The 21891-nt window shown below is 46.5% G+C and overlaps 1 protein-coding gene across 1 annotated transcript in view; it reads left to right on the forward strand.

The window, feature by feature from the left end:
- Positions 1-21891, forward strand: part of GLP1R (glucagon like peptide 1 receptor) — a 328220-nt gene that overhangs the window by 284304 nt on the left and 22025 nt on the right. The window contains exons 9-11 of the mRNA XM_029592923.1: positions 3611-3680; positions 13440-13528; positions 18229-18367. Coding sequence (XP_029448783.1) covers positions 3611-3680; positions 13440-13528; positions 18229-18367 — 298 coding nt within the window. The remainder of the gene's footprint in view (positions 1-3610; positions 3681-13439; positions 13529-18228; positions 18368-21891) is intronic.

Below are 21891 nucleotides of genomic sequence, written 5' to 3' on the forward strand. Positions count from 1 at the left end.
AAGATTCAGGATGCAGTGACCCAGCTCAAGGACCATCATGAAACCCTTCGTCAACTATCCACTGCAACCTCGGATGCGGCTTCCGCAGCCTGAAAGGGCCCATGTAGGGACACTAGGAAACAATTTTACCAGCCACAGAGGTATTACCCTCCTACATCCCGCACTTGTACAACCCAGCACTCTCAGAGAGCTCAGCCTTGTCAATAGAGGGCTCCTAGATCTCAGCTAGCTCCCCAAGTGGGACCTACAGCGGGATTTTGACTCACATCCACTGAGCAGCAGCCATGCCTCCTTGACCACCAATTCACCAGTGGGAGGCTGCCTGTGTCACTTTGCAGTCAATTGGTGCCCGATCACCACCGACCAATGGGTATTGTCCATCATCACCCACGGTTACCACCTAAATTTCCACAATGTGCCCTCAGACTTCCCGCCCACCCTGGCATGGAGCCTGAGTGACCACACAGCACTCCTCGAGTCAGAACTCTTGGCCCTACTGAAAGCCAGAACCGTAGAATCGGTTCCCAAGGCTCAGCGGAGAAGGGAATTCTACTCTTGTTATTTTCTTATCCCAAAGAAAACCAGAGGCCTCCGCCCTATCCTCGATCTTCGGGCCTTAAACAGGTTCTTTCGCAAGGAACGCTTCAGGATGTTGTCCCTGGACACCGTGCTCCCGCTTCTACATTAAGGGGATTGGCTCTGCTTGCTGGATCTACAAGACGCTTACGCCCATATCACAGTCTTTCCTCCCCATCGAAAATATCTGCGATTTGTAGTGGGACACCGGCACTTCCAGTACAGAGTACTACCATTCGGCTATTCTCCAGTCTTCAGGTACAATGGATGATTTTAATGACAGGTTACAAATTTTTACTAATAGGTCTGAAATTTCATTTTTTAGTTCCTTCAGAACTCTGGGGTGTATACCATCCGGTCCAGGTGATTTACTGCTCTTAAGTTTGTCAATCAGGTCTATCACATCATCTAGGTTCACAGTGATTTGGCTCAGTCCATCTGAATCATTACCCATGAAAACCTTCTCCAGTACGGGTACCTCCCCAACATCCTCTTCAGTAAACACCGAAGAAAAGAAATCATTTAATCTTTCCGCGATGGCCTTATCTTCTCTAAGTGCCCCTTTAACCCCTCGATCATCTTACGGTACAACTGACTCCCTCACAGGCTTTCTGCTTCAGATATATTTTAAAAAGTTTTTACTGTGAGTTTTTGCCTCTATGGCCAACTTCTTTTCAAATTCTCTCTTAGCCTGTCTTATCAATGTCTTATATTTAACTTGCCAACGTTTATGCATTATCCTATTTTCTTCTGTTGGATCCTTCTTCCAATTTTTGAATGAAGATCTTTTGGCTAAAATAGCTTCTTTCACCTCCCCTTTTAACCATGCTGGTGAAGCCATGTGCTAAATGATGATAAGGTAGCTTCATCCCATGTTCAGATAACCAGAAAATTGTCATTCTAACATTTTCATAGGGACATGCTGACATCTACAAATGTTCAAATTCCCTCACATAAAAATAGCCCACATCCAGGGCTAATGTTGTGCCTATTGTGGTCCCTTTGACCAGTAAAGAATACTGTGATATAAATGTTCTGTTACATTAAGGCCTGAGTGAACCCTTAGTTAGTGAGAGAGAGCATAGATTAGTGAATGGGGAAGTTCCCTTGAGAGGTTTTTTATGCAACCCTCTCCAGAGACTCTGCAGGCAGTCCCTTATGGTTTGCTTAGATTTAAGAGGTAGAGAGGAGCTTTTTCTGAGTTGATTTTTCAGGACCAGTCAGAAGAGCCAGGCTTGGGGAGACTGACCAGAGTTGGGAGGGTTTCCCTTATCCAGTCCAGTCCCTGGATGGTTTGGATTTTCCCTCTGGATATATTTTTGGGATTTTTGAATTTTAAGTAGTAGGAGCCTTGCAAGAGCTTGTGCATCACCTGTGCCTGGGGGCTGTTCAGGTTAGGGAAGAGCTGCCCTTCCGTACCCTCAGCAAGGACTGAGGAGGTGGTGGACCCGCAGCAAGGAGGAACTCCGGTGTTCAAGATCCAGGAGGACGTTTTGGCTGCCCTTTCCTTCCTGTCCTGTAGTAGTATGAATAACCTGTTTCCAAGGGATCCCGCCCATTGGGGATCCAGAAAAGAAACTGTGAAGGAACCAAAGAGATTTAGAGGATCTGCTAACTGTGAGTAAAACCAATTTGAGACCATTGAGGACATCCATCTGGTGTCTTCACCCTTGGGGAGAGAGAGAATTGCCTCTCTGTGCCAAGGACAGTTTTAACATTTTTGCCAGTGCTGGAGGGGATTCCTGCTCACATAAGAATACCCTGTCCACCTGAGAACTTCACTTTTCAATGCCCTGAAGGATGAAGACTTCCCTGCCCTGGTACAAACTATTCCTGCACAGACAGAGGGAAGAAAAACTGTATTGAAAAAAGAAGTCTGTGGTGCTGAAGATTAATTTCTTGTGCCATATCTCATCAGTGTTTAAACACTAAATTTCTGAACACTAAACAAGTGACTCCAGAGTGGTTTTTGGCACCTACAGCACACATTGAGGACACGCACCCCTCTCTATGGAGGACACAGAAACAGGGAAGTGAGGCCCCTCTCCCAGGGGCATTCAAAGGAAAGTCATCCTTAGCACTCAGGACCCTGAAAGTTAACTCCCCCCCCCCCCCCCCCCCCACACACACACACATAAGAAGAATCCAAAGACACTGCAGAAACAACTAGCCAGGGTTCCAGTCCCAAAGAGGCAATAAAGAAGTTTATGGACTCCCCAAATTAGGTTATATGAATATAAAAACATTATTTTGTACAGTAAATGATGCTCAATCACAGAGCAAGTGTCCAGAGTGGTTCGTACAATCTCAAGAGCTGTAGCCTGGGGTACGTTGGTGTACAATGAGACTATCGATGGTAACTAAAGTGATATCATTAATGGGCAAGACCATGACTCCAAAATTGACTCTTTGCAGCTAAGGATTAGTTTATTTTGTTTATTGTAGTTTCAGAAGTGAAGCATTTGCTATGGTGATTGGACACTTTTGTGCACTAGGTTATATTAATAGCTTTCATGCCTTCTGCAGCCTTTCTGGTGGTGTGACCCACTGCTTTTTGCTTACAAAGTGGCAAGTTGCATGACATCCTTACACTCACTGGAACATTTGAAGGTTATTGCCCGTGAACAGCACCTGCAGTGCATTTTGTCCACTCTGTGCTGAAAGAATTTTTATGTGAATTTTAGAGGTCATCCAAGATTAGGGCTCAGTTTGACGCTGCTGTGAAACCAGTTTCATACTCCTTTGGTGAACAAACAGTGAAGGCTGTGCTGTTCATATCGCCCATCTTTATCCATCCGTCCTGTGTAGAATGGTCCAGAGGAGAATGAATCAAAACCAGACAGCCCACATCCGAGCCAGCCTGCCGTAGCTGTAAATTGAAAGCTGCAGCGCTCTCTCGAGAACATGGAGTCCCGGGCAGCCCCTAATCTCCGCCCAGTCCACTAATTAACATGTGCACGGATTTACACTGAAATGTTCCCATCCAGACTTTATTTCTGCATTGACTGAAATATTTTTTTTCCCCCATCTCCAGCTGCTGGACCCAAAATTATAACATGAATTACTGGCTCATCATTAGACTGCCCATCCTCACAGCAATCGGGGTGAGTGACCATCGTTTCACTGTTGTGATTCCAGGACAGTGGCAGCCGGGAGCTTCCCAAAATCTGACAGGAAAGTTTGCAATTAAATCTATGGAAAAGGTTGGGGTGCTTGCAGGTATTAGGGTACCAAAGTGTGACCCTGGGATTTACATCCAGTTAAACGCATTTCTACAGCCAGTTGCTACCTCTGTGAGGGTTTCCATGTAAACGTTCTGCATTGGAGAAATACAGAGATGGCACAGAGATGAAAAGAACCGATGCTTGGTGATTTGGATCTGATTAATTATTTGATATATATGTTGAATGCAGGAGAATGGGGAGAAATCCTGGGGCTAGGCATCATGACTCCCTCTCGAGAATTAGATAAGGAGCATTAAGGAGTGTGCACATGGCCCCCCTGATAAAGAGATGGAAGGGAAGGTACATGCAGTGAGGTCATGCCTCACAGTTACCCTAGAGAAAGATGAGAAAGTGGAAGGTGTCAATGTAATGACTCCTGATGAGAACTAGCTGAGATTCTAATGACTTGATGAGAGCTGGATAAAAGGGAGTAAGAGCAACAGTGCATGACGACTCCTGATGAAAGCTAGATGAGAAGTTGTAAGGTGTGGCTGTGCCTCATGAGAGGGAGCAAGAGTGGCTGAGCACAAGGAGTCCTGATGAGAGGGAGTAAGAGTGGCTGTGCATGAGGAGTCCTGATGGGAGGGAGTAAGAGTGACTGTGCAAGAGGCATCCTGATGAGAGGGAGTAAGAGTGGCTGTGCATGAGGAGTCCTGATGAGAGGGAGTAAGAGTGGCTGTGCATGAGGCATCCTGATGAGAGGGAGTAAGAGTGGCTGTGCATGATGAGTCTTGATGACAGGGAGTAAGAGTGGCTGTGCATGAGGAGTCCTGATGAAAGGGAGTAAGAGTGACTGTGCAAGAGGCATCCTGATGAGAGGGAGTAAGAGTGGCTGCGCATGAGGAGTCCTGATGAGAGGGAGTAAGAGTGGCTGTGCATGAGGAGTTCCTGATGAGAGGGAGTAAGAGTGGCTGTGCATGAGGAGTCCTGATGAGAGGGAGTAAGAGTGGCTGTGCATGAGGAGTCCTGCTGAAAGGGAGTAAGAGTGACTGTGCAAGAGGCATCCTGATGAGAGGGAGTAAGAGTGGCTGCGCATGAGGAGTCCTGATGAGAGGGAGTAAGAGTGGCTGTGCATGAGGAGTTCCTGATGAGAGGGAGTAAGAGTGGCTGCGCATGAGGAGTCCTGATGAGAGGGAGTAAGAGTGGCTGTGCATGAGGAGTTCCTGATGAGAGGGAGTAAGAGTGGCTGTGCATGAGGAGTCCTGATGAGAGGGAGTAAGAGTGGCTGTGCATGAGGAGTTCCTGATGAGAGGGAGTAAGAGTGGCTGTGCATGAGGAGTCCTGATGAGAGGGAGTAAGAGTGGCTGTGCATGAGGAGTCCTGATGAGAGGGAGTAAGAGTGGCTGTGCATGAGGCATCCTGATGAGAGGGAGTAAGAGTGGCTGCGCATAAGGAGTCCTGATGAGAGGGAGTAAGAGTGGCTGTGCATGAGGAGTTCCTGATGAGAGGGAGTAAGAATGGCTGAGCATGAGGAGTCCTGATGAGAGGAAGAAAGAGTGGCTGTGCATGATGAGTCCTGATGGGAGGGAGTAAGAGTGGCTGCGCATGAGGAGTCCTGATGAGAGGGAGTAAGAATGGCTGAGCATGAGGAGTCCTGATGAGAGGAAGAAAGAGTGGCTGTGCATGATGAGTCCTGATGGGAGGGAGTAAGAGTGGCTGCGCATGAGGAGTCCTGATGAGAGGGAGTAAGAGTGGCTGTGCATGAGGAGTCCTGATGAGAGGGAGTAAGAGTGGCTGTGCATGAGGAGTCCTGATGGGAGGGAGTAAGAGTGGCTGTGCATGAGGAGTCCTGATGGGAGGGAGTAAGAGTGGCTGTGCATGAGGAGTCCTGATGAGAGGGAGTAAGAGTGGCTGTGCATGAGGCATCCTGATGAGAGGGAGTAAGAGTGGCTGCGCATGAGGAGTCCTGATGAGAGGGAGTAAGAGTGGCTGTGCATGAGGAGTTCCTGATGAGAGGGAGTAAGAATGGCTGAGCATGAGGAGTCCTGATGAGAGGAAGAAAGAGTGGCTGTGCATGATGAGTCCTGATGGGAGGGAGTAAGAGTGGCTGCGCATGAGGAGTCCTGATGAGAGGGAGTAAGAGTGGCTGCGCATGAGGAGTCCTGATGAGAGGGAGTAAGAGTGGCTGTGCATGAGGAGTTCCTGATGAGGGGGAGTAAGAGTGGCTGAGCATGAGGAGTCCTGATGAGAGGAAGAAAGAGTGGCTGTGCATGATGAGTCCTGATGGGAGGGAGTAAGAGTGGCTGTACATGAGGCATCCTGATGAGAGGGAGTAAGAGTGGCTGCGCATGATGAGTCCTGATGAGAGGGAGTAAGAGTGGCTGTGCATGAGGAGTCCTAATGAGAGGAAGAAAGAGTGGCTGTGCATGAGGAGTTCCTGATGAGAGGGAGTAAGAGTGGCTGTGCATGATGAGTCCTGATGAGAGGGAGTAAGAGTGGCTGTGCATGAGGAGTCCTAATGAGAGGTGTTGCGTCCGTCGGTCTCAGACAGCTTCGACCTCTGTGTCTCACCTTCCTTCCTTCTCTCTCCTCAAGCCTTGGGAAGATGGCTGCTGCCACATCTTCATGCCGATCCCTCCAGCGTCCCCGGAACGGCAATGGCGAAGGTGTTTGCCATGATTTTCCTGAGGTCCTCTTAGGGTGCGCGCACGCACGCCACCCACATCTTTATCCACATCATGGCGGGAACCTCGGGGGCGTCCCCTCCGAGTGTCGTCATAACATCCTGGTATTTAGCCTGCCCTTCATTTGCTAACAAACTGAGTTAGTAAGGATTGGATTGGACTGCCTCCGGTCTAAGCTGCTCTGTCGCTTCCTAGCTGCCGCAGGAAGCTCTCTCTCTGCCTTTTGGGGTAATTCATCGCTAACCTGGGTACCCGCTCCTCGGGGGCCCTTATGTTCTCTTTCAGGTACCTATCTGGGATATCAGGTACTCGCTCCTCGAGGGCCTGCTCTCCCTACTCTGGTGCCTCCTACTGAACAACATCTGCCTGCCAGGATCTTCATCAAAACAGCTACCTACTTCAGTGAGTACTAACCCTATCAGTCTGTCTCACCTTCAGCTTTAGCGCTGGGAGTTCATCCGGGACCTTCCTCGGCTACCCTGCATTGCCTATCATCTACTCGAGTGTGGGACTGGTCTCCTCTGCTGAGGACCACTGGACTACTTCTACTGGGTTACCTAATTGCTGTCCACTCTCCGGACAGTCTCATCAAGCTGTATAATAAATACAAATTCTCTGTGTCTGCATGTATAGAGTCTAGCCTAATACTGCGGTTCCTCATGGGGATGCTCCCCATGGGAGGGGCCATCACCGCAGTACCCAAGAATCCACTCCAACATCTCAAAACCATAACAGATTGCTAACTCCATGGATTCGGCTCAGCTCACCACTCTGCAGGCCATTCCGGGCCTGGCCCAGCGAATCTCCGAACAACAGAATTCGTTGGACAACTTGACTGTTGCCTTTAACCAGTTACACGCACAGATGAATACACCGACTACCGCAGGTAAAGATGTTACACCGCCAGAACTGACGGTCAAGTCTACGGTGCTTCTATCTGCCCCAACATGCTTCGTGGGTGAAGTTTGGAAATGTAGAGGATTTATTAATCAATATTGCATGCACTTTTCTCTGCAACCTAACCATTTCCCTGCAGCGTATGCCAAGACCACCTATATCCTTTCGTATCTGGACGGAAGAGCGCTGACTTGGGCCTCACCGCTGTGGGAGCGCAATGACCCTATCCTGAATGATCTTGCCGGGTTTCTTGAACTGTTCAAATCAGTATTTGATGACCCTGCCTGGTACTCGACAGCAGGATCAACTCTGGTTCATCTAAATCAAGGTAATAAACCTTTTCAGACTTCGCCATTGAATTCAAGACGTTGGCTTCTGAATTACATTGGGATCCTAGGTACCTGAAAACCCTCTTCTTTGAAGGCTTGAACTCCCGGTTGAAATATGAGCTGGTGACTCGTGAGATGCCTGAAAACTTAGCAGAACTGATGAAGTTGGCAGCAAAAATTGATCGCAGACTTCGTGACAAGGTTCAAGAGGTCAAGATTCCCAGAAGACCACTTCAGGGAGAGACTTGGGTCAAGTCTGTACCCAGGCCTACACACAAATGCAGTTGGGCCACAGTCATTTGACTTCTAAAGAGAAACGAATTTGAAAGAGGTTGGGACTATGCATGTATTGTGGACAAGCTGGTCATGCTGTACAAACATGCCCTATAAGTCCGGGAAACTGGCAGACCTAAGTCCTGTGGGAGGAGTCTTCTTAGGTCTAACTGCACCCTCTCCTCCACTCTCTCTTCCAGTATCTTTAATCTGTGGACCTCTGGAATACCAGACCCTTGCCTTCGTGGACTCTGGGGCAGGGGGAAATTTCATTTTGAAATGTCCAGTGGAACATTTGCGGATCCCTACCACTACCATGACGTCTCCATTACTTTTGTCCTCTATTCATGGAGAGCCCTTACCGGATGAAGTAACCCTGCTTACAGAATCAATGAGCTTGCGTACCAGTGTTCTTCATACAGAGACTATTTCCTTCTTTGTGCTAGAGTAAGCCATGCACCCTTTGGTACTTGAGCTACCGTGGCTGCAGAAACATATGCCACAATTAAACTGGGCCACTTTGGAGCTTTCACGTTGGTGTCCAGATTATCATGGCAAATGCTTGATGGAAGTCTTTCCAATACCATGCATGCCAACTACCCCATTGTTGCCTGGGTTGTCGCCTCAATATGCATCTTACCAAGATGTATTCTCAAAAGAAGCTGCTGATGTCTTGCCTCCACACAGATCATACGACTGTGCAATTAATTTGAAGCCAAATACGGAACCACCCAAAGGAAGGGTCTACCCCCTCTCCGTAGTGGAGAATAAAGTGATGTCATCCAGGAGAATTTCCAGAAAGGTTTTATAAGACCTTCCAAGTCTCCTGCCGGCACAGGATTCTTCTTAATGGGGAAGAAGGACGGAACATTATGTCCATGCATTGACTACAGAGGTCTGAATGAGATCACCATAAAGGACAGCTATCCCTTACCACTCATCTCGAAGCTATTTGACTGGTTACAGGGAGCCAAGATATTCTCCATGCTTGACCTCAAAGGAGCCTATAATCTAGTTCACATTCGCTCTGGCGATGAATGGAAGACGGCTTTTAATACCTGGGATGGATACTTTGAATACCTGGTGATGCCCTTCGGCTTGTGCAACGCCCCAGCTGTCTTCCAAAACATGTTGAATGATATTCTGCGTGATTTACTCTACCAATGTGTCATTTTCTACTTAGACAACATCTTGATATTTTCTCAGGACCTGCAATCCCATCAGGAAGATGTCAAAAGAGTTCTGCAGAGGCTTCGTGAGAACCGCTTGTATGCCGTGAGAACCGCTTGTATGCCAAGTTGACTAAATGCGTATTCCACAAGGAATCCGTGCCCTTCTTAGGGTACATTGTCTCAAACAAAGGTTTCCAAATGGACCCTCAGAAGCTTGAGAGTATTCGAAAATGGACACAACCCTCCGGCCTAAAAGCTCTAAGATGATTTTTGGGATTTACCAACTACTACCGGGCCTTTATCAAAAATTACTCTTCATTGACTGTTCCATTAACAACAATGACTAAGAAGAGAGCCAACATTGCCACTTGGTCTACGGAAGCTGTGACAGCATTTCAGAAGTTAAAAGATGCCTTCTCAAGCAAGCCATGTCTCCGCCATCCGGATCCTACACGACCCTTCATTGTGGAGGTCGATGCCTCTGACATAGATGTAGGGGCGGGCTAAGCCAGACCAGTGATTCTAAGATCTTGCACCCCTGTTCATTCTTTTCCCGACGCTTCTCGCCAGTGGAGAAGAACTATGGCATTGGGGATAAAGAACTGTAGGCAATAAAAATGGCATTTGAAGAATGGCGCCCCTGGCTTGAAGGTGCACAACATCAGATCACTGTTTACATTGATCTCAAAACTCTGAAGTACCTCCATCATGCTCAATACCTCAACCATAGACAGGTGAGGTGGTCCCTGTTCTTCAACAGATTTGACTTTGTGCTGAAATATCGCCCTGGTGACAAGAATGTCAGAGCAGCACATTATCTTGCTTTTTCCTCTCAGAGGATGTACCTGATGAACCCCAGCATATCATTGACCCAAAGAGAGTGATTCTCACAGCCTCACATCCGGTACCCCCAGGCAAGACCATTGTACCCTGCAATCTAAGAAAGAAATTGCTAACCTGGGCTCACGATTCGAAACTGGCCGGACACTCTGGTCAACGGCGAACACTGGCTAAGCTACAAAAGTACTATTGGTGGCCCACCATGAAAGAAGACACTCTTGTGTACGTAGCCTCCTGTTCCAATTGTGCCAGACAGAAACCTCCGCCCGGACGTCCTTGGGGCCTGATTCAACCCTTGCCAGCACCAGATGAGCCCTGGACTCACATTGCAACAGATTTTGTGGTGGACCTGCCACTTTCTGGAGGTAACAATACCATTTGGGTTACAGTGGATCGATTTTCGAAGATGGCTCACTTTGTGGCTCTCCCAGGCTTGCCATCAGCCATGGAACTTGCTATATTATTCATCATTCACATCTTTCACCTACACGGCATGCCTAAACACATTGTTTCAGACAGAGGAGCTCAATTTACAGCTAAGTTCTGGAAAGCCTTGTGTAAGAAATTTGACATTACACTTGACTTCACCTCTGCGTACCATCCTCAGTCGAATGGCCAAACTGAGAGAATGAATAGAACTCTCAAGCAGTTCCTCCGCGCCTATGTCAGTTCACGACAGAATGACTGGGCTGAACTGTTGCCCTGGGCTGAATTCACCATCAATTCACATCCAGCATCATCTACTGGATCTACATCTTTTGAAGTGGTCTACAGATAACTAACTTTACCACCTTTACCACTTCCACTTTCTGTGTCGACCCTGGCAGCTCAATCTACTGCTAAAGATATACAGCAGCTCTGGAGAAAGAATAAAGAGATGCGCCAAAAAGCAAGACAAAGAGCAAAGAAAGGCTATGATACTCACCATTGCAAGGCTCCTGAATTCCAGCCTGGTGATAAAGTCTGGCGGTCTACCAAACATCTAAGACTTAAGCTTCCATCTGCTCGATTTGCTGCACATTTTGTCGGACCCTTTCCAATTCTCCGACGATTGGGCTCACTCAACTATAGTCTGAAACTTCCTACAGCTATGAAGATTCATAATGCATTCCATGTTTCACTGCTGAAACCGCTTGTTCTTAACAAGTTTTCCACCAAGACACCTGAACCTACTCCTGTTGATGCAGAAGAAGACATCGAGTACAAGGTTGATGCCATTCTTGATGTAAGAAAGAGAGGCAGAGTTTGGGAATACCTCCTGTCATGGGAGGGATTCGGACCAGAAGAAAACTCTTGGGAACCATTGGCTAATATCATGGACAAAGAGATGCTTAGTCAATTTCATCGATTGCATCCTCAAAAACCAAGACCAGGTAGAGGGTCTGGAGGGGGCCCTTTGAAGGGGGGTATTGTTCCATCCGTCGGTCTCAGACGGCTTCGACCTCTGTGCCTCACCTTTCTTCCTTCTCTCTCCTCAAGCCTTGGGAAGATGGCTGCTGCCGCGTCTCATGCCGCTCTCTCAGGCGTCCCCAGAACGACAACAATGACGGTGTTCGCCATGATTTTCCTGAGGGCCTCCTAGGGTGCGCGCGTACACGCCACCCATATCTTTATCCACTTCAAGGCAGGAACCTCAGGGGCATGCCCTCTGAGTGATGTCATCACATCCTGGTATTTAGCCTGCCCTTCGTTTGCTAGCAAACTGAGTTAGCAAGGATTGGATTGGACTGCTTCCGGTCTAAGCTGCTCTGCCGCTTCCTAGCTGCCGCAGGAAGCTCTCTCTCTGCCCTTCGGGGTAATTCATCGCTAACCTGGGTACCCGCTCCTCGGGGACCCTTATGTTCTCTTTCAGGTACCTATCAGGGATATCGGGTACTCGCTCCTCGAGGGCCTGCTCTCCTTACTCTGGTGCCTCCTACTGAACTACTTCTGCCTGCCAGGACCTTCATCGATACAGCTACCTACTTCAGTGAGTATTAACCCTGTCAGTCTATTTCACCTTCAGCTTCAGCGCTGGGAGTCTTCATCTGGGACCTTCTTCGGCTACCCTACGTTGCCTATCATCTACTCGAGGGTGGGACTGGTCTCCTCTGCTGAGGACCCCTGGTCTACTTCTACTGGGTTACCTCATTGCTGGTGCTCCCCGGACAGTACCATCAAGCTGTATAATAAATACAAATTCTCTGTGTCTGTGTGTATAGAGTCTAGCCTAGAACTGCGGTTCCTCATGGGGCTCCTCCCCGTGGGAGTGGCCATCACTGCAGTACCCAAGAATCCACTCCAACACCTCAGAACCATAACAAGAGGGAGTAAGAGTGGCTCTGCATGAGGAGTTCCTGATGAGAGGGAGTAAGAGTGGCTCTGCATGGGGAGTTCCTGATGAGAGGGAGTAAGAGTGGCTGTGCATGAGGCATCCTGATGAGAGGGAGTAAGAGTGGCTGTGCATGAGGAGTTCCTGATGAGAGGGAGTAAGAGTAGCTGTACATGAGGAGTTCCTGATGAGAGGGAGTAGGAGTGGCTCTGCATGATGTCTCCCTCATAATTTTGTGGGGATAGAGGCCACAGGAAGGGCAATCCCTGATGCTAATCCTATAGGGAAGGTATAAAGATGGACTTTTTGCTAGAAAGCACTTAAGACACTGTCCAAGGGAAGCTTTCCTGTACAGATTTTGGCCAGTATTTAATCTAAAGACTCAGAGATGTAACCTGCAGCATTATCTCTGAGCCTGCACTAAAATGCCCATCAGATTGCTAGAGTGAAAGTGCGTACTATTTTGGGTGAAGGTTGCAGGGGGCTCTGAATTAGCCCTTTCAGCTTGTGTTTCGTGGCAGAACTTGTTATAAGCAACATGCATGCAATAGTTGCTTTAACTGCACAGTGGCAAAGCCCACAGGAGACAAAAATTCAAGATGTTTTCAGACATCTCTGCAGCTATCAGTCCCCACCATACTCTTTCACAGTGTCAGAAAGCTTTTATTTGTAACTTCCTAGTGCAATATGATTTGCATTTCTAACATGAAGAATCCCAGAAATATGATTATCACAGAAGTGTCAATTAAAATGATTGTACTCCAGAGAGCAGAGCTAATGCAGCACTTGAAGAGAGAGCAGAAAACCCTCTTTCTGTTTTTTTGTCTCAAAGCTGTGTGACTGTCCCTCCAAAAGCAGGCTAGGGTATCCACCTTCTGGTTTTACAGTGCCTTGAATGGAGAGAAAAAGCGCTGGCATTCTCCCAGAAATATGGCTTCCTGATTTTACCCGCTGCCAAAAAATGATGCCTAGCATTGCCCCCCTACCCCGGCTCAGCTTCAAGTCTGAGAAATGCCAGTGTTTCCCTAGTGATGTTAGTGAGCATCACCAGGTCGCTTGCTGTACCACAACACGCTGCGGCTCGGGGTGAGGGCGCTCTCCTCCCATGGGCCAGGTGAGACCGAGACCTAGTGTGGAGGGATCCATTTCTGTCCCACTTTTCACACTGTGATTCCCTCTTCTCAATGCGGCAGGTGAACTTTCTGATCTTCATCAGGGTGATTTGTATCATCATTTCCAAACTGCAAGCAAATTTGATGTGCAAAACGGACACAAAATGTAGGTGAGTCATTCAATCTATAATTACTGCATGGACAGATCCCCCTCACAGGTCCTCTTTTTATCTTCCTTTGATAGGAGGCAAAGGCAAGCAGAAAAGGCCCGTGCAGTACCCACACTATTTTAAATCTTCTTTCCAACCCATACTCCTCCCCCCCAGATAAATGCCAAATATTGCAGTGTGCAATACCCGCACACGTGTGTGGATGCAGTCCTCCTCTGTGGTCCTTTCAGTAGTATCTTTATCTGGCCACTAGGTGTCACCCTAACCCTCCCACTATGGTCCTAAATGCTTTTTCCACCAGCACTCCAGGGCCAGGTAGGAAAAAATCCAGGTCTGTGTTACTGCATCATCAGGTCTCCATTTCCAGAAGGCTGAATTTTCCCCAGAGCCTGTTGTTATAATGCTAAACCACGAGAATCATTCCCCTCCAGAGCCTGTTGCTGTAACAGCATCATGGGGATTAAAATCTACAGCTAAAATGGATAAGTAATAAGGTAATTAGCTCCCCTTTATGAAAAGGATATTAATAATAACAACAAGAATAATCTTTCCAAGCAGGAAAACAGATGAGTTCTCATGTTGCTTTCAGCATGTGCTCTGCTATTACCATTAGCATTCTGTTTTAATTATGGTATATTATAGCCCATTAAAAACTTGGCAGGGCAGGAAAGGCACTTATGGATTTGATACAGTTTTCAAATATCACCAGGATTTAATTGCATGCAACTTCTGAAAGGGTAAAATGTGTGTACACAAACCCCTCTGCAAAAGGGCACCATGGGGAGTTCCACCTGATCCCTAAATTCAGCACTTTTGGCCAGAAGTTAGGTAGGGCATTTTGCACTGCAGGCTCCTCAAGTCCTGAGACCTCAGCTTGAGTCCATTATCTGCAGTGGCCTGGGAGGGCAGCAGGAGTTTAGGAGGTGACTGAAACATCAGTTTGGAGAAACACCGAGGGAAAAATTAGTGATCCGTTTTAGGTGCTACGAAAGGCATGGAAAATAAATGAAAAAGATGTTTCCTATACTTTTCTCTTTAATTCAAAATTCTTAAATTCTCTTCCTTTCCTGCCTTCCCCCTTCCCTGCAAGTTATTCTTTTCCCACTTACCTCTGAGGCTGATGTAGTATCTAAACTGTGCGCCCGGCACTGCCGCACTCTTTCTTACGCGTCCTTACTGTATCGGCCTGATAGTAAATGACATAGAAGAAAACACAAATGGCCCATTTAGCCTGCCCAGCAAGCTGCTGATGGTTGTAACTGCCGCTCCGCGCAGGTTAACTCCACACCTTCTGTTTAGAGATAACTGCCTCTCCATGCAGATTATCCTCGTGCCTTTTATTTAGGGTTGTAACTGCCGCACTATGCAGAAATTTTACTCTGTTGAGCATGTGTGGGAATTTCCACGCGGGCATTGTCTTATGATCCCCCTCAGTCTTTTTTTATCTGAGCACCAGCGCAGAGGTATACCTCTATCTCTCTCTGTTTTTCTGTTAAAAAAAAAAAAGACAATTTTTTTTAATGTTGCTTCACAGCCTCAGCAGCCTCCCAAAAGCACTTATTAGTGCTCCTGAAAAAAAAAAAAAAAGAAAATTAAGAACTTATTTTTTTCCTTACAATTGCCGGAAAGAAGAAATCCACAGTCAATGTATTCAAAGACTGTGTTTGTGGCAGAAGAATGTCCATGAACTCTGCTATCTCTGCCTTGAGTCAGACCACAACCAGATCAGTTGTTACAACTGTGGAGAAATGGAAATGTCTCCATGTCCTCAAAAATCAAGAGCCTGGAAAATGGAGGAATTGTGTAAGTCTCTTTGAAGCTGCAGTTGGTCCTCCTCCTGCAGTGCAGCCTTGTTTGACTTGCCAGAAGTTGAGTTGAGTAAGAGCTCCTCAAAAGTATCTCCCCTGTTGACAGGACGGGATCAAGTAAGCATCATGAGTCTAAAAAGAAAAAGTGCCACTCTACGGAGCTGCTGGAGCAGCCAGTGCACAAAAACCACCAAGGTGCAACAACATCGTTGACGCACAAGCTCTGGAGCCATTGAAGCAAAAGTCCATGGCGCCATTGACGTATAAGTCCACAGCACAATCAAAACACAAGTTTATTGCAATTGACGCCATTCATGCAGAAATCTTCGATGCACTCGCTGCGCCAAGTCCCGGATCAAGAATTGCATAAATCCTCAACACATTCTTTATATCACCAAGTCATACATCAATGCTTCCAACACATCTATATGCTGGCTTACTCAAGATTCTAACAGGAGCAGAGGGATATATGATACCTTTAACCCCCACCAATTACTAGAACTCTTACCCCAACACAATTAATGGAACAAGGACTACACTTAGAGCCTCCAGATTCCATTTGATCTCTGGTTATCTCTCACAGCTAATTGGCCTCCAATTCAAATTTTTCTGAGTTCAGGAGATGTGCAAGATTCCATACTTATATCAGAAGAGGATATTTCACCACCTATATTTTCATCACTGATGTCCTGGATTACTGTTCCTTTACCTCCATACTCTGAAGAAGGATCAAGGGGAGAACATTTGTCTCCACCAGAAGACATTTCCCATACCAGATGTCTAGACAAGTTGGGAAAAGCACTAGGAACAGGGTGCAAAAGGATAAAGATCCACGCACAAAGGTTTTTTGGCCTCCACCAATTTTTGGATGCTCTGGGGGAACCAGCAGCTATCCCCATCCACGACATCCATGACAGCAGCTATCCCCATCCATGACATCCAGAAAAGGTGAGATGCCTCCTGCGCCACAGGAGTCATCTCATCTTTTCTGGAGGCCGATCCGAAGCCAGGGTCTCGCCTATGAACTATCCAGGATTTGCTCCAGGGCCTGGGAGGCCTTCGAGGTCCTTGGGGAGTGCCTGAGGCTTGCTTGGGTCTGTATGGACTCTAAGCCAGCACTGGCCTTTACCACCTCCACTAGTAGGCTACTCCATGCCTTTGGTTCTTACAAGTCCTGTACCTAATCCAACACTCAGGCCCCTCGCTTGTGTCTTACCACCAAGCTTTGTAATAATCCAAACAGTCACCAAAACTAGAGAGGCTGTCGTCTGAACTGTCCAGTCACTCCATGCTCACTGACGTGCGGGCTGTAAGCATGGCTGGCCTGTGTAGATTATCCCAGAAGACGCTCCAAGACAGGGCACAGGCAAACCATGGAAATGGAGTTTGATACAAAAACCGTATTTAAATATGCATTTCAAAACCCTGGGGGGGATAAGAGGTGGGGGTAGGGATGGCAAGACAGGCTACGTATGGAACTCTCCCTCCACAACATGGCATCGCTGTAATCCAGTGGGAGCTGTCGCCCGATCCAGGTCAGTGCTGACCGGCTGACCCGGGGTTGCAGTTACAATGTTTCTAGGAAAAGAAGGACTCTGAGTTCAGAACAGGATCAGACTACCAGGCTGGACTTCGGCCAGACGTCAATCCTAGGAACAGGTGGGCTGCATGTGGTTCCTGAATCTCAGATTCTCTAGTGACGTCCAACCTTGCTGATCGCCTTGCCCCAACCTCTCTCTTCATAGTGAAAGTAAAACAAAAAAACGTCCCTCGAGATGAGGAGGTGGAATTCTGGAACAGCCACAGCCAACTGGAAAATAAATCGTGCTGCAAATCAGTAACCATGAAAATGAGCAGAAAAAGAGAATGGAGTTGTGTGCATTAAATTTCTCTTCCCCACTCCAGGATGAAAAGGGCTCGGTTTTGTGTGTGATTTGCAGAAAGACTAAGCCTAGCTGTGAGTGCATCCCGGGGGAAGGGCTTTGTATGTGACCAGGAAAATGAATTCTGTAATAAAGGCCTTGCTTGCAGGATTTAGCAGCACCCTCTGAGGAACGGAATACATTTCCAAGAATAGAAAATATAATTTATTTCCACATATAAGCTCACCTTTACAAACACATCTTATTAGTTCTGTTAATTAAAATACGATTACATGACCCCCATGGAAATGTTACTTTTTGCAAATGTAGCCTAGGTTGGGAGAAATGGAGGCCAAACGCCGCTCCTGTCTTCTGCAGCGAAAAACAGAGGAGGAAGCTGGTAACCCAGGGGCTCAATTGCCCCATAGCTCCCAGCATCTGCCCACATGCCAACGTGAAGGGCACCATGAAAGGAGCCCTTCCTGCAGAGCCCAGAGCTGGGAGGCCATTTATCAGAGCCATTACTAGGCGCAAACCCTGCAGTCCTCCTGGTTCCCCGGTGGTGGAGTGTGGGCACTGGGGATTTAACAGCTAGAAAGATGAACATGGACTCTTCTGGTGGTATTTAATTCTGGAGTGATAAGAGGAAGAGGGATAAAAGTCTTTGCATGAGGACTCACTGACAGGTGAAGTGGAGCTGGAAGGTTGCACGGTTCTGCATGTATCTGATATAGGTGAGCTTACTTATATTGTGAGGCAACCCTCCTCCACACACACACACACACACACACACACACACACTTTGGTAAGTCAGAGCTTCCTTCACGACAAGGTTGTTTTTGCCATGATTGGGTCTATTAACGCGCAGGCTCTCAGCCCAGTGAGCCTGTATCAGTACCTCCTCTCCATTGCTTCCTGCTTGACTTTGAACACATCATCTAATTTCACACTTTCTGTAGTCTTGGGGGGTCAGGTGAATTGTAACCATGTGAATTGTCTTGTGCTACTGTTCTTCTCTTTGCCTTTCTAGGTTAGCCAAGTCCACCCTAACACTAATCCCTCTCTTGGGGACACATGAGGTCATCTTTGCTTTTCTAACAGACGAGCATGCCAAAGGTGCCCTGCGCTACATTAAACTCTTCTTCGAGCTCTCCTTTACGTCCTTCCAGGTACAATGGGAATTAATTGCTTTGCTTTTCCATTCTATTCAGGGATTCGGCTTCTCTCCCCTCCACCAACACCCCCCTGCTTACAATGCTGACAATGTCAAGCTTTAACAAGTGTGGATTATTCCATTTTTTTGTTGCAGATTCATTTATGTAGATTAATTTTGGACACAAGGAGTAACTATAGCAGTGCACGATGTGGTTTGATCCCACATTCTTTTCACATCTAATGTTTTGGAGGGTGTCCCATGGGGCCATAACTCTGTTGGAAAAATCAGCTTGGCTAGAAAACAAGGGATTAGATTGGCTGATTCCTTGTTACATGACATAGGTTCCCCTGTTCCCTAACAGAGCTGCTATCAAATCCATCGCTGGCTTCTCTGTTACTGTGGTCAGTAGTTCACAGATTTTTTTTTTTAATATATATTTATTCTGCCTTTCAGTACTATAGGTACTATAGGTATTTCCTTATCCCCAGAGGGCTTACAATCTAATTTTTGTACTTGGTTCTGTTTCAGAATATTTCTGGGTTTTTCTCCATGCTGCACACCAGAAATTTACAAGTAAAGGAAGGTACTTTATAACAACAAAAGAACAGATTCGTGACTGCTGCCCACACACAAATTACTGGTTTGCAGCAGCAGCATGTAGGGCTTCAGTGTTTAATCTCTATTCTCTGGAAACATGTTACCACGTTTGAACACGTTAAGACCCCCTCCTTATAGCACGCTGCAGGAAACTGCAATTCACATAGAGCTGAAACGATCCAGTTGGCACGAATGGGCGTGAGACATTGTCACGCATCTGCTTCTGAGATTCCGGAAGGAGCAGAATAGAAATGGGGGTTTTCACTCCTTCCATCCCAATGTTAAAAGAAAGGCTCCAGAGTTTTTTTTCAGAAAGCTCACAGTTCCCTCAGATGAACTGGGAACTGTGAGCAGTTTGTGAGCCATACTTTACTCATTGTACATATGCACTCGCACTTTCTGTGAGAGCCGAGAGGCTGCTGTGCTCCAGGCCTGTCTGTCCCTCCCCTGACTGTGGTGTCAGTGACGTGTCGCCTTTTAAAAAGGCCTGCCAGTGGTGTGCCACCAGTGAAGGGCCACAGGCAAAGGGCCTGCCCCTTCACTGGCAACATTGCTGCTTTCTATGCCTAACTGGGAGCTTGTTGTTTCTTTTAATCTTGTATTTGATGTTTTCTGCCCCTATCCCAGTAATAACAGGGTGGAGGCTTATGCTAATGTTCCATTTGTATCAAATAGCAGATCATTTCAATGTTATACTAATTTGAGCTGTTTGCCTCGAGCTACTGATCATGTGTGTTTAAAACCATTATATCAATGCCTGTTCTAGCGGCAACAAATTTGATATTATTTTTTCACTGACTGAGGACGATAATATTGACATTTTTTATCACAGAGTCTTGGCACTCAGATGCCAATATTTTACTTTTAAAACAATTATGTCCTCTGGCCTATTTGGTTTATCAGCATGCTAGAACTGGCCGTAAAGGAGGTGGAGTAGCGCTGGTATGTCGTGAATCCATTCTGGTATTGGAGGCTACAACCCCCAAGCTTGCTGGTGAGAATGAAAGCCTTGTTCTAACCCATGCAAACCGGGCCTTTGGTTTAATTTATTGTCCACCAGGAAACTCTAGGAGCTCCTTAAATATTTTATTGGAATTTATTTCTTCCTTATTGTTACAATATAAATCATTATTACTGATTGGTGATTTTAATATAAGAGTAGATGTAACCGATGCTTTTTCTCATGATATTTTTTATCAGTGTTTACTACTTTAGGTTTATTGTCCTACACATTGTGCTGGTCATACCTTGGACCGTTTATTTCTTCCATCAGCTTTGTTAATTCATAATATTATTTCAAAGTTGCAATGTATTGAGGTCCCTTGGTCTGATCATTTTTTTAATGCCTTTTTGGTTTTCTCCGGCTGTCCCTGAGCATGGAAAATGGCAGACCGGTCAAATCTTCTCTTCACGGGGCAATATCAAGGTTGATGATTTTATTATGGGTTGGGATGGTGTGAAAAGCAGTTTGGTTACAAACTGCTTCTGAAGCCCAGGCCAATTCTTTTCAAGGTTTAACAACTGAAGTGTTAGACACTGTTGCCCCTTTAAAGAAGGTTAAATGAATTGTGATTAGGCAAAGAGTACTTTGGTTCACTAAGAACTTGATTTTACTAAAAAAAAAGGCAGTGTGGAGTGCAGAACGTTTCTGGAGGAAACATCGTAGCCTTGCGGCACAGAATAGATATACTGGTTGTAGATCTGCATATAGACCAATGTTCGTGAGCTCAAGGAACGCACATTTCAGTTTGCATTTGCAGAAATTGTTTCTAGTGAGCTATTTTCCATTGTAAATCAGTTAACAGAATTTCCAGAGGGAGTAATACAGGAGGGGATTGATGCCACCGTTTTGGCACAATTTTGGGAGGATAAAAATTTAAAGATTGCATAGGCTACATCAGTAGTTTTAACAGATGTTAACCACTTTAACCCTGAGTTGAAAGACCAGGTTAAATGGCATACATGTGATATGGTAGCTGTTTCTGAATTGGAATTGGTTTTAACCAGTCTAAGGAAGACTTGTAGTCCTCTGGATGTGTATCCATTTTGGTTCCTATACCTGAATAGGAATTTATTCACCAAAACTTTGTTGATGCTGGTAAATATCCTTGGCAGAAGGTTTTTCTCCCCCAAAATATACAAAAGAGCTATTGTGTATCCAGTATTGAAGGGATCAGGGACTACTTTATGTAGGTCCGATGCAGGCAAATATTGCCCAATTTCTATATTACTGTCTGTTGGGGAAATTATTGAGAAACTAGCACTGAATCAGTTGACATCTTATTTGAAAGATAATGATATATTCCATCCCCAGGAAAGTGGGTTCTATAAAGCCCATAGTACTGAAACTGTAGCAGACTTTGTTCTTCGGGAGTTAGATAAGAATCATGATGTTGTTATAATTTTTTTGAATATTTCATCTGCATTTGATTCTGTAACTCATCCATTGTTACTGTCTAGATTGGCAGATATTGGGATAGGTGGGCAACCTGTTTGACAGGTAAACAATATCAAGTGCGAGTGGGAGAAAATAGCGCCGGGTGGATGAATTTACCTCATGGAGTTCCACAGGGTTCCTGTCTATCAGCCATATTATTTAATATCCTCTTGTTACCGTTGGGGGAGATTTTCAAAGGGTTACGCACGTAAGATACACGCGTAACCCCCGAAAACTTACTCCTGCGTGCGCCGAGCCTATTTTGCATAGGCTCGGCGGCACGCACAAGCCCCGGGACGCGCGTATGTCCCGGGGCTTTGAAAAGGGGGTGGTCCAGGGGTGTGGCCGGGGTGTGGCGGTGGTCCAGGGCGGGGCCGAGTGCTCCGGCACAGCGGCCTGTGCCAGAGGCAGGCGTAACTCGACAAAATAAGTTGGGGGGGATTTAGGTAGGGCTGGGGGGTGGGTTAGATAGGGGAAGGGAAGGTGGGGGGGAACCAAAAAAA

The sequence above is a fragment of the Rhinatrema bivittatum genome, chromosome 3 (genome assembly GCF_901001135.1).
Source record: "Rhinatrema bivittatum chromosome 3, aRhiBiv1.1, whole genome shotgun sequence".
Classification (NCBI taxonomy): Eukaryota; Metazoa; Chordata; class Amphibia; order Gymnophiona; family Rhinatrematidae; genus Rhinatrema; species Rhinatrema bivittatum.